General features: G+C 37.2%; 1 protein-coding gene across 39 annotated transcripts in view; it reads right to left on the bottom strand.

Moving 5' to 3' along the window:
- CLASP2 (cytoplasmic linker associated protein 2) overlaps positions 1 to 20,688 on the bottom strand; it is a 141,807-nt gene that overhangs the window by 51,546 nt on the left and 69,573 nt on the right. For all 39 annotated transcript variants that reach the window (XM_083826476.1, XM_083826484.1, XM_083826486.1 and 36 more), the window contains 9 exons: positions 17,956 to 18,048; positions 17,002 to 17,147; positions 15,000 to 15,135; positions 11,607 to 11,677; positions 9,547 to 9,606; positions 7,306 to 7,383; positions 6,540 to 6,707; positions 3,340 to 3,395; positions 2,071 to 2,241 (listed from right to left, as the gene is read on the bottom strand). In XM_083826476.1, coding sequence (XP_083682602.1) covers positions 2,071 to 2,241; positions 3,340 to 3,395; positions 6,540 to 6,707; positions 7,306 to 7,383; positions 9,547 to 9,606; positions 11,607 to 11,677; positions 15,000 to 15,135; positions 17,002 to 17,147; positions 17,956 to 18,048 — 979 coding nt within the window. The remainder of the gene's footprint in view (positions 1 to 2,070; positions 2,242 to 3,339; positions 3,396 to 6,539; positions 6,708 to 7,305; positions 7,384 to 9,546; positions 9,607 to 11,606; positions 11,678 to 14,999; positions 15,136 to 17,001; positions 17,148 to 17,955; positions 18,049 to 20,688) is intronic.

Raw genomic sequence — 20,688 nt, 5'->3', positions numbered from 1 at the left:
CCCTTAAGGGATTTGAAGGGTTAATATTGAGGCCCGGGTCTAGGTTATAAGAGAACAAAGGGGTTTTTAGAGAAAACTGCTGACTATTGCACGGGATGTGGCACCAGTCTCTGACATCTGGCCCAGAGGCTACCAAATAAGGAGGAAGGGGGAGCTGAAGGACGACTGAAGGACAAAGCCTAGGAGGAAGACTGCGGGACTTCAGCCCAAGCGACCCCCAAGAGACCACCAGAAACTGATACGCAGGTGCCCCTGGGAGGGTTTTGGACTCTGGGAACCAATTATAATAACCCTGCCTCTTCTAGAAGTAGTAATGAATATGTATTAGCCTAGGAGCATAAAAACCAGCTGCCTTACGTAACAGGTGTCTGTCTTGGTGGAGCAGAGACTCCTGGCGCACCCAGCGCTGTTTGCTTGCCTCTATTCGTTTAATAAATTGTAAACTTTGATTGCAATCCTATTTGGGACTCAGTCATTTATAACAGGAGGAACTGAGAATTCCCTCAAGTGATAACAGCAACAAGCCTATCTCCTCCACCAAGCAACCTGAGCAGCCTAACTTCGATGTCCACCTTTTTCCCAGCAGGTTCTGAATCACACTGTGGGCACTAGAGGGAGCCCACACTCCTATGTTAAAGGCCTGTTTCAAGGAGAGTATTCCTGTTCAGCAGCACTGCCAATACTCAAACTTGGTCCTAAAATCAGTGATGTTTAGACCACTTTAAGTAGGAATTGATGAAAAAACAATTTTTAATTTTATTTAATTTTATTTTTTATTTTATTTTAATTTTTATATTTTATTTAATTTTATTTTAATTTTATTTTAAATGAGTTGATAACTAAACTTATTATTAAAGAACACAACTGAAATGAAAAACATAACTTAAGTGTATACTATCATCTCCCAAAACACAACATCAATTGAAAAGTAGAGGTAAAGAAATTTGAAAAGGTTATATTCAAAAAGTTTTTATATATATAGTGTGTTTATATATATTATAAACAACTCTGCCTCTCCTGTGATCATGTTTGGCAATACAGCTATTAGAACTTGCACCCTTGGCAATCTAGCAGGTATACAAGTTGAAAAGAAAAACTAGCCAGTTTTTTTTTTTTTTTTTTAACACTGAACTTCTCTCCTATACTATGGATAGCCTAAAACAAACAAACAAACAAACAAGAAAGAAACATAGAATAACAGAATCTCCTGAGTTGGAAGGGACTCAGTAATCCTTGTGAGTCCTGGCTCCACACATGACCACCCACAAATCAAACCCTATGTCTGAGAGCACTGTCCAAACGCTTCTTGAACCCTGGCATGCTCACTGCTGTGACCACATCCCTGGGGAGCCTGTTCCAGTGCCCAACTACCCTCTCTGTGACATGCCTCATGTTCCTTTATTCTCCCCACAGGCTGATTTAATTTAAACTTGGAAGTTCTAGTATCTAAAAACCACCACTACCAGAAGTATTTTCCCACTAGCTTGTAATCTTTAGAACTTTCTAACAGCAAGTATTCCTATTAATGAAGATTATCACCTAGATAAAAACTTGCATGCTGTTTCATGAACATGCTTCAGAAGATTCCTCTGAAATCAGCATTATATACTGTTGTGTAAAACCACTTCCGTATTACACAAAGCAGCCACTACTTAACACAAAGATGTCTCATTAGCTGACTATTTTACAACAATGCTAAAGAGTTGAGAAAAAACAGGAAGTCGAGAGTTCTGATGCCGACTTCCTGATTACTTCTGGAAGCAAAAAAAAAGCCATGATCACCACCTGCTGTTAATTGAAGCTATCACTCCTTCCAATACTTAATATAATTCCAGAGTAACACATTTAAAGACCATAGTACGGATACATGCTTTACAACAGCATTCTTCTAGCACAAGAAAAATAAAACATCCAGCAAAATCAGCAACTTACATGAGAAGACATCTTCTTTTGCAACATTCCAACAAAAATAACAGTGACAGTTTTTCAAAAGAAGCAGTGTCTCCCCATAGCTTCTTGATGTAAAGCCTCAAAAAATATTTCACTGTGTAGTAAAGATGTTTCCCTCACCTAGTGAAGCGTAAGATCCTGGAGGTAGACCAGCTGCTGACAATCGCCCGGCTCCAGCTGTCTGTCCAGCAGCATGGCGAGCCTTTGCACCTGCAGCAGCATTAACGTCAATGTCACTGCGAGACCTCTGCAGGGTTCCTGGGCTTGGAACACTCTTGCTGCTGCCTGAAACTAACAAACAAGCAAATTAGCTGGTAAGAAATTGAATGAATTTTATTTGCAAGGTTAATGTTTTCTATTGCCACAGCATACCTGCAGAAAGTACAGAAAACAATGTCATATAATGTAAGTCAAGTCAATATAAACACAGGATTAAAAAGACATTAGGCAAAAAAATGTGGCCAAAAGGTAGCAAAATACTAGAATTTTGGCCATGAAGTACAGATAAAGAACAATTCATTTTACAATATTAATAATCTTAAGGACAAAGTATTACCTTTTAACACTATGTGCTCCCCCCCAATACAAATTAGGTAATAATGGACATTTCTGGGGTTTATTACATTACTAAATGCTTCACAAATGTAACAACATTCACAGCATCCTTTGCGATACTGAGAGAAGATAACATTTCCACACTTCAGCTAAGGTAAAGCCTTGTGCAAGCTGAAGGAATACTATGAGTTACTTTGGGCTTCATCTTTTGTAAAATGTTTTTTATTCACTTCCTGTTATGTGTCAAATGTTAACTATTCACTTAAGTTAACTTTCATTGGTTTCCCTCCCATAACTGTTTCAGTACCCAGAAAACAAGCACTCTCAATTACTGGCCACTTGTAAAAATGAGTTCTATAATTTCTTTGGCTAGAATTACAAAGACATCCTGTAAAAACAGAACAAACATTCAACTCTGAAAACTCAAGACAAAAACTGAACTGTTTCCATCTATGTTTTTTATTTGGTGGTTTTTATTTTTTTATTTTTTTAAAATCTCTTCTCCATAAAGAGCAGCAGCTACTTGGGAATAAATGAAGATATAAGGAGTCCTTTAATTCCAATTGCGATAAGCCTAATTATAACAAATGGACAATAGAATAATGCTTTGTTTCTTTGAGAATGACTGCTCCATGACAAAACTCTAAAAGATTACTGGTGAATGGTTCCAATACATAGCAAATTATGTTTCTTGCTTTCAGCAACTGAAAAATACATAAAATCTGAGCATAAAAACCATAAAATACATTTTTAAAAATTTAAGTTGCATTTTAAACTTTTAATTCAAAGAATTTTAAAGAACAAGTGTTGCATGCTTATATAGCATAGGTTTACCTCTGCCTGCAAGGCTTACTGGGCTGGCTGCAGACCATTTAGAAGATAGAGGACGACTGGAAGAAAAAAAATTCAATAAACCCAGTTAGTAAGGGCTTTTAAAAATGTGTCTGGTGTATCAGATCCAAAAAGCAACAAAACACAGTGAACTGAGAGGGAAAACACAATGTGTTCTGTTGTGTTTTTTTTTTCCTCTTGTCTTCTACTTTTTCTGAATAGTTTGGAGAAACATTACATACAGACTGCTAAGGAAAACACAATCATCTTATTAGATCATCTTCTACATTTTATAGACTTACATCTTCATCATAAAACATTCATCCTTTGATAAATAATAAGCATACTTTGCTAATACAGAGTTCCAGTCACAGAAACATTTAAGGTAACCACTACATCGTTTTAACCACAGGCTTGATCTTCTAAATCATCTGTCATACAAAAATATTGGGAGCTAAACAGAAAGATTGATTTACGAAAGAAATTATGTTGTGTCTGCAGTAACAGCGGAAAGAGGTAAATCATTTGTAAAGCCTTCTCCAGTCCCATAACTGAGAATTCAGTTACAAATTAAGAAGAAATATGCTGGAACCACAAAGCAGCTAGATTGAATTCTCCTTGTTTGACTGCTAGAGGTTCCCACAGTTCATAAAAGGGAAAAAAAAAAAAAAGCATGTCTCTTCCTCTATGTTTTTCTCCATTTTCCCTTTAACTTTTACTGGAAAAGCTGGTAGTTGGAAAAGCATAATCGTTCAGTCTACTTAAGCTAAACTGTCGTAGTGGGTTTACATGGCAAGGTTTTGGTAGCTGGGGGCCATAGGGGTGGCTTCTGTGAGAAGGATGTAGAAGCTGCCCCATGTTAGGTAAGGGACCCACTGCTGACCAGAGCCGAGCCAATAAGTGATGTTGTTTTGCGCCTCTGTGGGAGCATATTTAAGACAAGGAAAAAAAACCGCTGCGTCACATAGCAGCTAGGAGAGTGAGAGGAGTGAGGAACAGCCTTGCAGGCACCAAGGTCAGTGAAGAAGGAGGGGGAGAGGTGCTCCAGGCGCCGGAGCAGAAGTCCCCTGCGGCCTGTGGTGAGGACCATGGTGAAGCAGGATGTCCCCCTGCAGCCCGTGGAGTACCACGGTGGAGCAGGGTTCCATGCTGCAACCCATGGAGGAGACCACGGTGGAGCAGGTGGACCTGCACCAACGGAGGCTGCGGCCTGTGGAAGACCCCTGCCAGAGCAGATTCTGGGCTGGACCTGTAGCCCGTGGAGAGGAGACCACGCAGGAGCTGGTGACCTGGCAGGAGCTGCTGCCTGTGGGGGATCCAGGGTGGAGCAGTTCGCTCCTGAGGGATGGACCGTGTGGTATGGACCCATATCTGGAGCAGTTCTTGAAGAGCTGCTGCCTGTGGGCAGCCCACACCGGATCAGTTCAGCAAGGACTGCATCCCATGGGAGGGACCCCACAGCACAGGGGGCAAGTGTGAACGAGAAGGAGTGGCAGCGAAGAAGCACTATAGACTGACCATAACTCCCATTCCCCCGCGCCACTCAGGGGGAGGAGGTGGAAGAGGGTGGATGGGGGGGGGGGGGGAGGTGCTTTTGGTTTCTTTCCTTTGTTTCTCGCTTCTCTAGTTTGTTAATAATAAGCAATAAATCTTACTATCTCCCTATGCTGAGTCTGTTTTGCCCGTCACGATAATTACTGTGTGATCTCCTCATCCTTATCTCAACCCTTGAGCCCTTTTCATCGTATTTTCTCCCTGTTCCTCTTTGAGGAGGAGGAGTGAGAGAGCGGTTGTGGTGGAGCTCAGCCGCCCACCCAAGTAAAACCATCACGACTGTGAGCCCTTCCAGTTGCCTGGTTCAAAATGCTGAAATGCAGCAAGCAGGAACAGAGAAAAGAATACGTCTAACAGAACAAAGTAGCAGGTAGATGAGCAAAACAGTGAGTGGCATGATACTTTATTTGTTGATTTATCTATAGCCATCTAAATATCTCCCTGGGAAGGTCTGTAGTCATTTCACCAATAGTCAAACTACAGCCATGCAGTCTAGAGTCTCAGTTTTAAGTCAGGAGAGAAAAGAAGTGGGAAAAAAAAGCCTTTCTAAATTTAATATTAGGGGTGGTGTTGGGTGTTGCATAACACTGTATATTTACCTGAGTTACTAGCTCAGGTGCTCAAAGGTAATATGGATGTCAGAATTGTTTGGTAACTCTTCATGGAATATCAAGTTTTTGCAGCTTACTATAAACAATCCAATCCAGTGCTTTCCTGACATTAGTAACTGCTGTGTCAGAATTGTTTGGTAACTCTTCATGGAATATCAAGTTTTTGCAGCTTACTATAAACAATCCAATCCAGTGCTTTCCTGACATTAGTAACTGCTGTGTCAGAATTGTTTGGTAACTCTTCATGGAATATCAAGTTTTTGCAGCTTACTATAAACAATCCAATCCAGTGCTTTCCTGACATTAGTAACTGCTGTTTTGGAGATACTTTGCTGCAAGTAAATCCTGCATACATCCGTACAACGAGCTCCAAACAGAAGACACAGACAATTGTTACAATTTCAGCACTTACACAATCTACTGTGACTGACATTTCATTAAATCAGTTTCATATAGGTAGAACTGGTTTTGTAAGAAGTCACCAAATTTCCTCATCCCATAATTCAATTTAAAATTATTGTCAATCCATGATCAAGAGAATTTCTAAGTACACAGGTTCAAAAATCATGAAGGATCAGACTTTTAGCAAAACCACACCCATAAGTTAGCAAATGGGGGGAGAACTCAGTAACTATATTAGAAGCTAGAAATTTAACTGTGTTAAATGGGGAAAATAACATGCATCTTAATGCAAAATTACTGAAAACTCAATTAAAATGTATTTCCAATATCTTATTTTCTATTTGTTTTCATGTTACCCCTTCCTTTATGTATTGTTTATGTTCAAACAATTGGCAACTTGTATATCCTGCAATACAGGAAGTAACACTTACCTGAGAATTTAAGAGTATTAAGATTCCAATTTCTCTGTAACTTAGTTTTTAATGTTTCATTATTAGTAAATTAACAATACTCTGATTTTCAGATAGGCAATATAGATTAATTTAAATAAGAGCAATTGGTCTTTGAATAAACTTTTTTTTTCCTTTGAGAAAGTTTTTATTTGTTTAGATTCAGAAATAGTTATGTGACTCTTACTTGAGGCTCTCCTGTGAGCTGGAGGATGACCTGTCTGACTGAGGGAGAGATGCTATACTGCCAGAATTCTTCAAGTAGGTCTGGAGGCTTCTTTGATAAGGTGGTTCAAGAGAGTTGTACAGAGTCTCAGCTTCACTAGGAAAGTGATTCCTAAGACCCAGGTAAGCCCTGCAAAATAAGAGAATAACCAAATATAATTGCTCTATTTTCTTCAAAATATAGTCAGGAAGTAAAAGATGACAAGTCTTTTGGGAAAGGAACTCAGATCGGAAGTATGTAATACATACAACTTTGCTCACCAAATCATAAAAAAGCATGAAAAATTGACTGAATTAATCTTTTCAAACTAACACGCTCTCTATCCTCTGAAACTCTCAGGTTCACTTACTGATTCCAATGGTAAGCAAGAGAAATTATTCTCTAGTCCACTCAATAGTCAAAGCACTGCAGTTTTCTGATGAGTTCACTCACAGAAAAAATGAATGATTATACAGCAATATCAACTTTTATCACTCCTGTTTCAGGAGAATCCTCAAATGCTCTAAGAGGGTAATAATTTCCTCAACTTTTAGAACATTTGTTTTTTGTGACAGAGAATGGGTATTAATTCAAGACTCCAAGAACAGAAATGTCATTCTTCAACCTAACTTGTGCCCTCTTCTTCAGAGTTGATCAGCCAACTATGGCTAATACATACTATATTAGACTCTTCTATCCATCATGTAACACTGCCAAATTTTCAGAACAAAAAGTAGTCGAAACTTACTTTCTTGCCTCCACTCTTGCTTCTGCATCAGCATCGTGAATGCCCTTCTTGATCGTTTCAACTAAGACTGCAGCATGCCTAGAAGACACACATTCTTTGTACTGTTTTGCTTCTACAAATTCAATTCGAAATAGAAGAGTTTATTTAGTATTTCTTAAAGTAAATAGCTGAGAGAGTAGTTCTAAGGTACGAAGTACACCAATGACATGCACCTTCTGTAGAGGCTTAAGTAAGCTTCTAGCTATTTCCTCATCGGAAGGTAGAATCTATGTCTTCTAAAAAAGTAAAAACCTATGATCATGGCAGTCAGAAGTTAAAAAATAATTTTAAAATAAAAAATTAAAATAATTTTTAACTAAACAGACCAAGGCATACTTTTCATTTTCTTCAACAAATAAAAAGTTAAAATGCCTCTTAAGCTTGTCCTTTGAAATTCTGAATACATGTAAACACATATTAATAGTGCATTTATTTGGATCAACCAGGCACTAAAAGAAGCAATACAACAATACAATATAAAATGTAACAATGCTTCCAGAATGACTATTTACTCAAAACATGGTCCTAGTAGTGATAAATTAAAAAAAAAAAAGTCTGTATACTGCCTATAGAGTATAATTGCAACATTAGGTAAGAACAATCTAGGATCCATACGGTATCATACAGTTATAAGATAGCTCAGTTCCATTCCCAGCTCTGCCACAGACTGTGATGGCTTCAAATCACTTCATGTCTTCACGTGTGAATTAGTGATAATACACTTCTCTTTACAAGACATTACAAGTATCCCAGGAAAGGGAAAAAAAAACAAGAACTTGCACAAGGTTGCATGGTTAGACACCACAGAGTTTCACTGGAAATCATGCATCAATATGAAACATGAACTTGACTTTGTGGCAAATCAATTTAAGCCACTCAGTTATCTTACACATACGTTTACAGAAATGAAGATATGGTCATAAAGTCTCAAAGCTGACTGACTCATTTGGACAAAGTCCCAATTATTTTTTTAGTTAGACAATAGTTCCCCATTTCCCTTAAATTCTTTTAAGCCATCACGATATCACCTTGTTAAAGCAGTACTAGTAATGTCAAGGTACCACTTTTTTTTTCTTTAAACATTTAATTAAAGGTGTTAAACTGCTACACTATGCTGCAGGTGTTGTAAAGAATCTAAATACTTTTTGGTCATCAAGAAAAAGGAAAAAAATCAGTATGACAACCATCTTAAATTTTTAATCAAAACCATAATTAAAATGATGGTGATACCCACAATAATCAATGGGAACAGGGAAGAAGAGGAAACACCAAGACTAATCGCTTCCACCTTACACTGAAAAGAATTATAATCTGTTTTTCAGACACATATGCACCTATAGCATTTCAAAATTCTCAAAAAAATATCCTTTTAAAAGACAGCAGCTTTACTTAAATGGAAAAAATATTTCCCCTAATACATCAATAGCAAGAGAAAGGGGGGGAAAAAAAAGATTAAGTTTGCTTTCTGGAAATCCATCTCTGAAAGCTTTTTGCATAGGACTTCTAACATCAGCACATGCTCTAAGAACACCAAAACACCCCAGTCAAAGCAAACAAAAATTGTAGTGATGAACAGATTTTAACTAAAAACTTTTTTTTTTCAATGTATACATAGACACACACTGAAATAAATCAAGTGACTTCACCAGAACAAAAGGTAACCCTGGAACTGGATGAGCTCTTCAGAGCCTCCTCTGGTTCTTACTCCATATTTACAGTACACACACTGCACTACTGATGCATGCTCCTATCTATATGGAGGAGCTACAGTATGCTCTTAATCATTGTTACCGGAAAAAGTCCTGCAGACTAATCCCACTTGACCTTTCTATGGCAGACAAACAAATTCCCCCCTTCCAGGAGAAAAGAGATGCTTACCCAAGCAACTTCACTACCTAGGATACATGACAGAAGTGAAACTCTTAGAAAAACATTTTATGCATTACTCACAGGGTATAGGAGGAAAGGGGAAATAAGGAGGATAAGGAGAGAAGGCAGCACGAAAACAAGTGGGAGCACAGAGCTTTCGTCCCTGACACCTGAATAAGCCATGTAACCAACTGTCCTAGAAAGGTTGTATAGACTACAAAAGCTGGCCAACATTAAACAACATAATCCAATTCAAGGATTCCATTAAAAGACCCCCTGTTTTAAAATTTGTTAGCAGTTTATTATTGGGGAAAAAAGGATATTAGCCCATACCTTTCCAATGAATGTGTTTGCCACTCTTGTAACAACAGGTCTAAGAATTCAAAGGAACGCCTAATAAGACAGAATAAGAAGTTGTAATTAATACTCCTTTCCTCCAATGTGCTTGTAGAATAACCAGTAGCTTTATTCTTTCCCCCTGAGGGAAACAAATACATAAAAATGTGTGGATCTGTTACATCGGGACATTGGTCTGCTTACTGGAAAGTTAAAGTAATTGGTATACAAAGAAAACATGCAAGCTAACTAACCCTAAACTTCAAAAATACATGTGGTTCAATTAGCCATCTGTTGTTCAAGTAATGCTATTACACATATGCTGTTAGTTTTATTAGCCCTAAAGTAAGAGGCAGAAGTTTAAAAAACTGTTCAAAATACAAAATCTAAATATAAAAATGAGTACTTTAAGAATTCAGCTACTAAGTTATACCTTAATGTTTATACATCATTGTACTTCTGTCCCAAACACCATTCCCACCCCTTCACGTATCATTACTGAGTGTGTAGCATGAAGGTAAACATGACACCATTAACACAGGGACATGCATACAGAAAGCACTCCTAAATGTTTGCTGACACTGTACACACTAAGTTATGTAACTGCATTTATTATTAATTTAGAATTTTTGACAACTTAGCAGATATCCATTAGCAAATGGCATACTTTAAAATACATTTGAAGCGACATCCTGGTGAATAAATCAAACTGACACACATTAAGAAGGTGCAGTTAACTGAGACTTCCAAAAGGTAGTGCACTCTATTGCTGGGAACTTATTTTCTCTGGTTATGTTGCAACTTTAACCTGTTCTGGAGAAGAAGATTTCATTTTCGTTCTGTCCAAATCTTTTGGGCACCTGTAAGACATGGCAAAAAGCCCTGAAAGGCTTACGAAGTCTTCTCATTACTGTAACTGATTTAGTTTTTCTTTATAAAGGAACGAAGTCGGTACATGATGCAATTTTGGCCCTTTATTGATGATCACCGGATTGTGCACTGCAGGACCTAAAACCACCTAGTGCTCCTCAGAAAGCTACATTAAGTGGAAGCAATAGGAATTATTTTGCAGTCAAACCAGAAGTTAAAACATGTCAATAATCTGGGCTGATACAATACTTGCTTTGTGGGCAAAGGCAGCTTACACAGAGTAAACAGTTTAGACGCTCAGGCAATTTCTGGCACATACACAGCTACACAGCTTTCATGGCTAATGTGGGTCCAGAAACAGCATTAACTGCTTTTGTGAGATTCTGTGCAGAAAGTGACACTCTGTCAAAATCCAATTTATTTCCTCAAGAGCCAATAAAAATCTTTAAGTACCATTTTCTTGGAAAAACAACATGCTAAAGATGCACCTCAGCAGTTAAATATACTACCAGATAGATCCATCACTTGCTATCTAACCTAACAGCCAGTGTCTCAAACCTCGCCCCACAGCATGGTAGACTTATTAATTTGGGCACGATATCAGCCAGCCATAGCCTAGCTCCAATGATTCACACCACATTGCACAGAATTTATCAGGTCCTCCTGGAATCAAGAGAGCAACATGCTGGCAAACACCACATGCAGTAGTATGCTGCAGTGCGTCTACAGTAGGCCTGTCAGGCTTAGTGCCTCAAAATGCAGTTAACAGGCTCAGGCTGGTTCTTTGCAAGGACATGCACACCTGTTTCATGCTCTCACAATGCCTCTCAAACCTGTTTTGATGTCTTATTAGCCTAAGCACCACAGATTCAACCTCTCCCCTCCCACCTTTATGGTTTTAAATTAGTAGGTACTTTTTAAAAGTGTTATGAAAACTTTAAATTAGAATTAATTCTGCAGAAGGATACAGTGTATGTCCCTGAATATGTCAGAAAGTACCATTCCTTAACGATGCCTGAGTTAACTTTGATGAAATTCATTTTTTTCGTTTATTAGATAATGGTTTCTTGTATTCAGGACTGATGGCGATCAATCTTCAAAGCTTTCTATTTTCAACATACAATCATCATATTTAAAAAGCAACAGCTTGAATAATTTGCTATTTGAGAATATTGTAATATACTGACCTTCTAACTGCAACTGATTTTGAGGTACAGTTGCTTGTTATTAAAGGTATGAGTCGGGGCACATGGGTATGCTGAAAAAAAGCATGACGGAGCAGTTAATGACAAAAGCATTCCTGAATGTGTTGTAGTAATTGAACAGAATTAGAAACGTAATAAAAATAGCAATTGTTCACTTTAAAATACTGAAGCTACATGTAGAACACTATTAAATACGAGACTGGTGCTACTATATGAATCAACTCTCCCCCCTCCCTCCCCCCCCCAAAGATCAAGCAAAAAGCAATTCCAATACCATCAATAACCACAACACAATATGCAATATTTAGCTGTCAGAAATCATATCTGAAGGCTCAAATGTAACCATCTCCTCAGAGGAGTTCTAAACTGTCCTTATTTTAGCTTTCCCTCAGGAAAAACAAATAAACGAATGATAGACATAGTCTTAAAATCCGAGTTGTGGAGCAAAAAGCCAATTATCAACCTGAAGCTATGGGCATTCTTTTAAGGATCAATATGGTTAGTGCTAAAAACACTGAATTCCTTTTAATGCAAAATATGTCATTAAAATAACACATGACATGTAATCCAAGCAAACTTACATATATAATCCATACAGAAACATCTAACATCCTCATGGGAAAACCCTTGAACATTTAAAGTGGGTAAAATAAACTACATTAAATTCGGATTCAATACTTCCACCCAGAATTAAAGCAGGCTTCCTTCAGCTAATCTTAACTAATTTTAGATGTAAAGTATTACCTTTTTAAACCCAAGTAAGAGCAACATGATTCAACAAATCCGTTTTCTGTTAATTTCTTTATTCTTTCCTTGATTAAATACATCAGGTACTTGTATAACAGCCTCCATTATAGTGTGAAATTGTAATTGTAAAAAATGCTTAAAAACTATAGTTCAGAACAATTCCATGCACCGCATATACCAGTCTTTCTCCTCGTTACAGGATATAAACAAACAAACCAAGAAAGCAGACAGAATTATCAGTTCTCCCAGTACTGCCAACTTGAGAATTAGCAGGGAGTGAGTCCAAAAACCCAGTAAAGCCTAGCAGTTGCATTTGTTCCTACTGATACATTTGTAAACAGTTTTTTGGGGGGTTGTTTGTGTTTTTGTTTTTTTTTTTTTGCATAGCTTTCAAATTTAAATGGCATGTGACTGCTAGACAGGGAACAATAAGCAATGTTGCAGGGAAACAACAAAATGGTTTAATGTATGAAGAAACTCGTATGTTCCAAATCCATATCAACAGTGTACTTTCTGGAAAATATTTGGCAAAGGACTCAAAGGCTCAAGCTTGTTTTTAAGACTGCACATTTCCTACAATACCCCTTTGAAGCTGCACTGATACATCCTCACAACCCTCACAACCCACCTGGCAGCTCAATTGCCCAACCTAAATCTCACCTCCCACTGGAAAACATTTTCCAACACCATGCAATCTCATCATGACATTTTTTTTTCTTTTTTTTTTTTTTTAATGTACACAAGGTAAATCAGTAATTTGAAAAAAAAGTCTAAAAAGAAATAAGACTACAGCATAAGAACTATATGGAGATGAAACGTGAAGTCCAATAAAGGGGCAAAGATGAGACAGAGCTCTTCAAAATAACTGGTAAAATGCTGAATATAATACAACCACCCTCTTTTTATGGTGGACTTGCTCTCACAGCAACTCTATATTAAAGCACCAAAATACAAACTGGCTCTAAGTCATTTATGGCTCGAGTTTTTAGGCACAGCTCAGGCTCCAAAAGCTGTAATGGCTTGGGATCTAAATATGCAACTGATCATACACTTTCCTTCAACAACTCTCATTTAATCCAAAGGAAAGAAATCGATGGAGAGTGGGACTGTGTTTTGCCAGACTGATTCATTTTGCTTTTTCCACTGAAGCCTGAATTGTATGACAGTCAGAATACACTGCATATACCATTTACTTGTTGGGAATTTGAATGCACAGCATGAACTCTATGCCTCTTATCTACTATGTTAAATTACAGCTAAAAATAACAAAAGTTTTAACAAAATCAGGGCAGCTATAGCTGATGTGTATGCTCATCTTCAACTGAACTAAACAAATAAATCTAATTTAATATAATTTGGTGTTTTGTTTTTTTTTATTTCATGTTGCTTTCTAGTCTTTGATTTTGCTCCTGTAAGCAACAAGACAGGGTTATTTTCCTACATCTCTGAGTTCGTCTAATATGACTACAAACAATATTCTCTCACAACTTTAATCATACTATGTAAGGGTGTATTCCTTCCTCCTCTCTCAACTCTGTGCCATTAGTCATCTCACAGTGCATTAAAAGACTGGCTAGGGGTGGGGGGAAGAATACCAACACTTCTTAGCCCAAGCCCTCATGCAGAGGTAATGCAGAAAGTCTCAGAGCACATTTTTAGAGGCACGGTTAGACTTCACGATAAACACAGATTCTAAAACATAAAGCGGATGGCAACAGAATGTGAGTGGTTAAAACAGATTCAACAATTAGAAATTTAGAAATAATTTCTAACCATTTCAAAAACTACGACTGTGGATGAGATCCTAGTGAACACAACTAAGTGCCAAACATTAAGAAACTAGAGAACAATCTAGCTTTTAATGTAGAAACTACATGCAACCTGTCACTCCTATGTGAAATATAAGTAAGGCAGCAGAAGTTCCAGAAGTCTAGTTAAGTATCTTGGTTCAGACACAGGTTGGTAGCAGGTGCTTAAGGAATAGACAATAAGAAACAGAGCTAGCATAGAGTACTCTCCATATGTCACAACTTTAAGGAGTCAATAGCTTACAAAGTTCTTAAACCAAAGGATTAAAAATCTCTGTTGGGCTTTTCTTCCACAAAGTTTGGCCTTCCTCTTCAACACTCTTGAATTTTTCCTTCCTTGTCCTCTAAATTGGAATTATATATCATGTATATATTATTTATATATTATTTTTATTAATTTTATGTTTATTTTTATTGCTTTTTTTTTTTTTAGAATTCATACTTTTTGGTGAAAGTAATATTTTCAAGAATTTGTTACTAGCTTGTTGACTGATACTTTGTCTTTAGCAAAAAGTCAGCTAACTTTCAAGGTAGCCTTTTTTAAAAAGTATTCAATTAACATGTTATAAGAATCATGAAAACAGACTTGCTTTCAAAACGTATACTACTACTACCTTTACCGTGATAACATTGCTGATTATTGGTGCCAGTGATAAATAATATTGTCCAACCATATAAAAATATTTCTTCATTGTTTAATCATTCTTTAAAAGTCAAAAATGTTTATTTTATAATCCTAGTATTTCCAAACTGGTCATATCTCTGCTAAGAGCAGGTACGTCAACATTTCTAGCACAAAAAATGAACTAGTAACACTTACCCGAATAATGAACCTAATGGCTGCACACCCCGACGTTGCCATCACTTTGGCACTGTTGGGAACCAGATTAAAAAGAGTAGGCACAATAGCTTCAGCGCCATGATCAAACTTGTTTCCCAAAACAGTTGAAAGATGGCTATGTAGGAAAGAAAGAAACCCAGTTAATAAAAATCAGTACTTTTAATTTTTTTTTTAAATGTACAATAAACTTTGTTATTTTAAACCACTCCCTACAAACAACAGCATTTCTTAATTTCAATATTTCCAAGTCCTTGCTTTATTGGAAAAGTAGGATTTCATAGTTCCTTGGAGCACTGTGTTCAGCTCTGGGGCCTCCAGCACCAGAAGGACATGGAAGCATTAGAACAAGTCCAGGCGAGGGCCATGAAGTTGATCAAGGGGCTGGAGCACCTCTCCTATGAAGACAGGCTGAGGCAATTAGGGTTGTTCAGCCTGGAGAAGAGAAGGCTCCAGGGAGACCTCATAACAGCCAGTACCTAAAGGGGGCTACAGGACAGCAGGGGAGGGACTATTTGTCAGGGAGTGTAGTGATAGGGCAAGGAGCAATGGCTTTAAACTAAAAGGGGGTAGATTTAGATTAGATACAAGGAAGAAATTCCTCACTGCGAGGGTGGTGAGGCACTGGCACAGGTTGCCTGGAGAAGATATGGATGCCCCATCCCTGGAGGTGTTCAAGGCCAGGCTGGATGGGGCTTTGGGCAACCTGGTCTGGTGAGAGGTGTCCTTGCCCATGGCAGGGGCTTGGAATTACATGGTCTTTAAGGTCCCTTCCAACTCAAACCATCCTAGGATTTTATGATTTGCAGAACATTTCTGTTGCTTAGCAGACGTATTAGAAGGTTTAACTATATAACTTTATTTCATAATGAAAAGTCAATACCACGACTTGAAAAGCTAATATTCTCAATTACAATGCTGGCAAAACTACTGAGTTTATTGTGATTAGCCATCCATAAAAACTAACTCCCTCGTTTATTCAAAGTTATGATTTCAATTAAACACTTCTGCCATGCAAAGAGACTACGTATATTAAAAAAAAATACAGTCTGCTGAAAATTACATCAAATACATCTATGTTTTAGGTATCATGAAACATTCCAAGTTCTTAGGCCTGGATGAGGACATTTGCACAGTATACTTACGCTACTACTGACTTCATCTTAGGAAGCATTTGGATTATTTTCTCAAACCCTGAATTTCCCTGTCAAGGACTGCTTTATGTTCCAACAGGCCTCCATGATCCATTCAGTTGAAAGCTAGAAGAGCAAGGGCGAATTCTGGGCCATACCTGTCTCACATAGCCACTAAATATTACTGGCTACATTAATGCCTTTACAGAAGGGGGAGGAGACAGGAATGGGAAAAAATACTCTGATGAAAAAAAAAAAAAAAAGGCTTCCCCTTCAACCCCCTTGAATTTATCCCGCAAGATAGCAAGGGTGGAGGTCTTATTTCTGTTAGCCAAGGCTTTTAAGATTGCCATGGAAATTAAAGATATCAGCTCATCAGACTATAGAATTTTTGTTTAAACTTTCACTTGATTTTTTCCTTTTTACATTGCGTTTCCAGCAATTCAAGTCAAGTGGAAGGGCTGTAAAAACCAGAGCTCTCTTTATTATTATAAATAGTCACAGTGAAGTCCTGTGCCAATCACCCAAACTTAAGTACTTCTAATATTAGTTCCCAATATTACAGTAGTACTTACAGTAGTTTGTACTTAGCCTAGTGATGTTAACTTGTTCTTCACATAGGATCTTTTAGAGGATTATCAACTATATTTATCAACTAAAAGAACAAATTCCTTTGAAATGTTTCTTTGGTATTTTCTCTACAGCTTCAGATCTTGACTCGACTCTGTCAGTAATAGTGTACAGTAGTCCAAAAAGACAATCTTTCCTGCAACACTGGTAAAGCAGCTTATGACAGTCAATTTCACACTGAAGTCTAGCAATGTACACAAACACAGGTAAACTATACTTACGCTACAGTAATGCATGCTTCTCTAACCACCTGGGATCTAAGATCCTTGGCTGACAGCTTGAACGCACCATCCAACAACCGTAAGTGCTGGAAAAATCCATCATACTGTGCAGCTCCAGCAACAAGCAACGACCGAACTTTCTTGAGCTAAAAAATTTAAAGCATTTAGTTTTGCACACTACTAATATGTATTTCTAAAGATAAAAAAGTATTAATTTACTGCAAAACTGTACATAAACATTTTGAAACTAGAGACATGAATAAGAGAAGTCTTGAGACAACCATGCTAAATGTATTAAGAGTGCAACTGTTTCCATAAAAGTGTAATTCCATAGAAGAGGAACATTACTTCTATCAGCAATACTGAACTTCAAGCAAACCCTTTTGAAGTATAAGGTAATAATTTGAAACTGTTAAGAAGAAAAATCTACTACTGAAATTCTAGACCTGAAGTCACAGATCCCAGTCTACAAATATACAAACACATAATTCTGTTCATGTACCCCTTTCTAAACGCTTACTAAGATACCATAAAATAGATCTAAAGATATATATATGCCACACACAAAAGGAAACATTTTAATTCCTTAAATCAAACTTATAGCCATACATAAGAATTATAAATGCTAGCAGTTTACGTGCAGAATATGCAACTTTGCAGAAATGCCAAAAAAAACCAAAACCAAAAACAAAGAACAACCACCCATACATGATAGCTTTTGGAAAAGCTTTCACTTCAAAGTCAAGCAAATACATTTCAGCCTCTTAAAATCCCTGCATAATCTTACTCTGAAATGATCTGATACGTGGCATCTGAAGGTTTTGAAATCTAAAATTAAAGTGGCTTTGATTATCAGGATTGTAATCACTAAGAACAACATTTTTTAAAATATCCAGTCATCTGTGTTTTATGAAATACATTCACCCCACAACTGAAATCAGATAAAACGTTTACCGCATTAGTTCGTTGATCCCAATCATGTTTGTCATCTGAGAGGATTTCCCTGATTTTGTTCAACGTTTCTTCAAGTTCTCGACTAGAATAGATCTGAAACATTAAAAGCATAGAAAACTTGTATTAATATTTTGGTTAACCTGATGAAGGAAGCTAGCTTGAGAAGACTAAAAATTCAATTATAATTGTGAAAATCTTGCCCCTCTTATCTAGCTCCAGAGAACTACGCAAAAGGTAGAGAGTGTTTTAAGGCAAATCTAAATTCACTCAGCAGTGAATATTCATTCATTAACAGAAAAGCTGAAGAATGAACATTTTCCTCAAGACTTCACCTTCCATCTCTGTGACAACCTAATCATAACTAGAATTTCATTATGTTCATGTTTGTTTGTCTAAAATTTCCACTCATATTGAATTGTAATCTAAAAAACACTCTGTTGCAATGTTATTGCAATACAATTTCATTTTCATACCCACTATTATAATGGGTACTCATTACTCAACCAACTGACTATAACCCAATGAAACTCTCTTGGGGCAAGGGACTCTCTTCCTCATTAAGAGTTGTAATACTACAAGGAACTAACTGGGCTGTTAGTCAACACTAAAATAAAATATGTCTGAAAAAATAAATTAAAAGCTTCGATAGCTTCTATATATATTACTGTTCCAAGCCTATCACTTATTAACTCACAGAATCAGCAAGTAAATATAAAGAGCAGCCTCCAGACTCCTCTATTCTCTGCATACTAATTCCAGCAAAATTGAAGCCTGACAACCTAATCATACATCAGTCACTATTTGGCAATAAGTGAATTAATTAATTTATTGATAACTGCAAGTGCAACAGTGAATTTCTAAACAAGAAAAAAAATGTTAATACATTTTCACATAAGTAAACTGACTTCCCTTTGATTTTCATAGACATAAGGCACGGAACATTCTATTCTGCTTCCACTGAATATGCAAAATGTGATTTTTTTTCCTTCTCCCCCCAGCTTGAGAAAAAATGATATGAAAAGGATATGGAACAGACTACTAACCAGAAAACTGATTTTTTTCAGCAACATATTTTCAACTAGAGATTACTAATCCGTGGGATCCTAAATTATCAAGTTGTGCCACCAGAGGTTTAGGTTGGATATTAGGAGACATTTCTTTACTGAAAGGGTTGTGCAGCATTGGAACAGGCTGCCCAGGGAAGTGGTTGAGTCACCATCCCTGAAGCCCTTCAAGAAACGCTTAGATGTAGAACTTAGCATGGTGTAGTGGTGGACTTTAGTACTAGGTTAAAAAATGGATTAGATGATCTTAAGAGCTCTTTTCCAACCCAAACAATTCTATGATTCTTTACATACACATACTGGGCTACATTCAGTTGCCCACACACAGGCAGCTGGTGCCATCTGAGGCATCCAGACAGGGCTGGCAGATATAATACATGGCTTCAAGGAGACTCATGCCCTTATCAAGCGTAAGCTGGAAGCCAATATGACAATTTACATAGCACCTAAACAGTAGTACCTGATAGTCACTCATTACCTATTCAAGTCCAAGATGTAGTTTTTCTATGTTCTACAGCACAGAGCGTGCTGGGGGAGGCAAGGACCAATGGTTATGAAGACCTTGGTTTGATGATGAGCCTTGATGCTGGTCTCTTGAACACTGTGTTCTGTGTATATACCTGCACCTTTCATCTTACTGGAGAAAGATTTAGGAATGTGTCTCTATCCTGTTCTACAGTTAAGCTGAACCCATATTTTCCATAAAATATTTTATTTCCCTATGCACATTGAAATTACTACAAGAGTTGTTTAAAATACAAACTAGCTTTCCAATTTCTTGAGTATACTGAACAAATTCTTGCAGTAGATACAGGACTTGGACTCTCCACTGATTTCTACTTTTGATCTAATGCTTTAGTAACAGAACACAGTTATGGAGGCCTCTATTTCATGGAAGACATCCATACTCTAGACCATCTGCATATTCAGTTTGTCTGATAAACAGAGTAGGAATCACTTCATAAATGGATGAGTTAGCACACCTACACCAGCTTCTGATATGCTTTAACAACAGAAATAACATTTCAATTACCACACAGCTGCGTAAGCCTTTTTTTCTCCAAGGTCCACACATGTGAAAACAATTTATCAATTCTATCTACACAGGAGACATGAATGCAACCATAAAAACAAATGCTATTCCTCATGATTACATCTTTCTTCATCGCTAAAAGTCAACAGCTATCTGATGCAGAACTTTTTTAAAAGGGTAAAGAATTTAATGAAGAGAGTGGATTCAAGCATAACAGACTTCCTACTCCACTACTCATAAAGACTGAACTTGAGTTCTGTATCACCATTTGATATACACGTGTATATACTGGTAGTGTATAATACTTATTAGAAAACACATTCACTAGTAGCACAGGTACCAACCATATTGTTAGGAATAAATACTCTATGTGTCTCAATGAAAATTTAATTTGATGAAATTGCATGTCATCAAAAGGAAATCCTTATTATACTTTTAAAAGTGGTCACTGGTCAAGTAAAGATGCAATTTTATATTTATGGTGACCATAATGCCATCAGAACCTGCAATAATTCAACCTTCTCAGGTTTCCCCCTTTACCATCATCCACCTTGCCCTGTTCTTCCCAATTCAGGGCTTTAACATAAAGAAAGCTAACCCTACAAAGAAGAAAGGCAAGAACTCCTCTGTGAATTC

Source organism: Anser anser (genome assembly GCF_964211835.1).
Source record: "Anser anser genome assembly, chromosome: 2".
Taxonomy (NCBI): domain Eukaryota; kingdom Metazoa; phylum Chordata; class Aves; order Anseriformes; family Anatidae; genus Anser; species Anser anser.
Note: the sequence above shows the minus strand (reverse complement) of the source record. Positions and strands in the feature narration are given on the sequence as shown.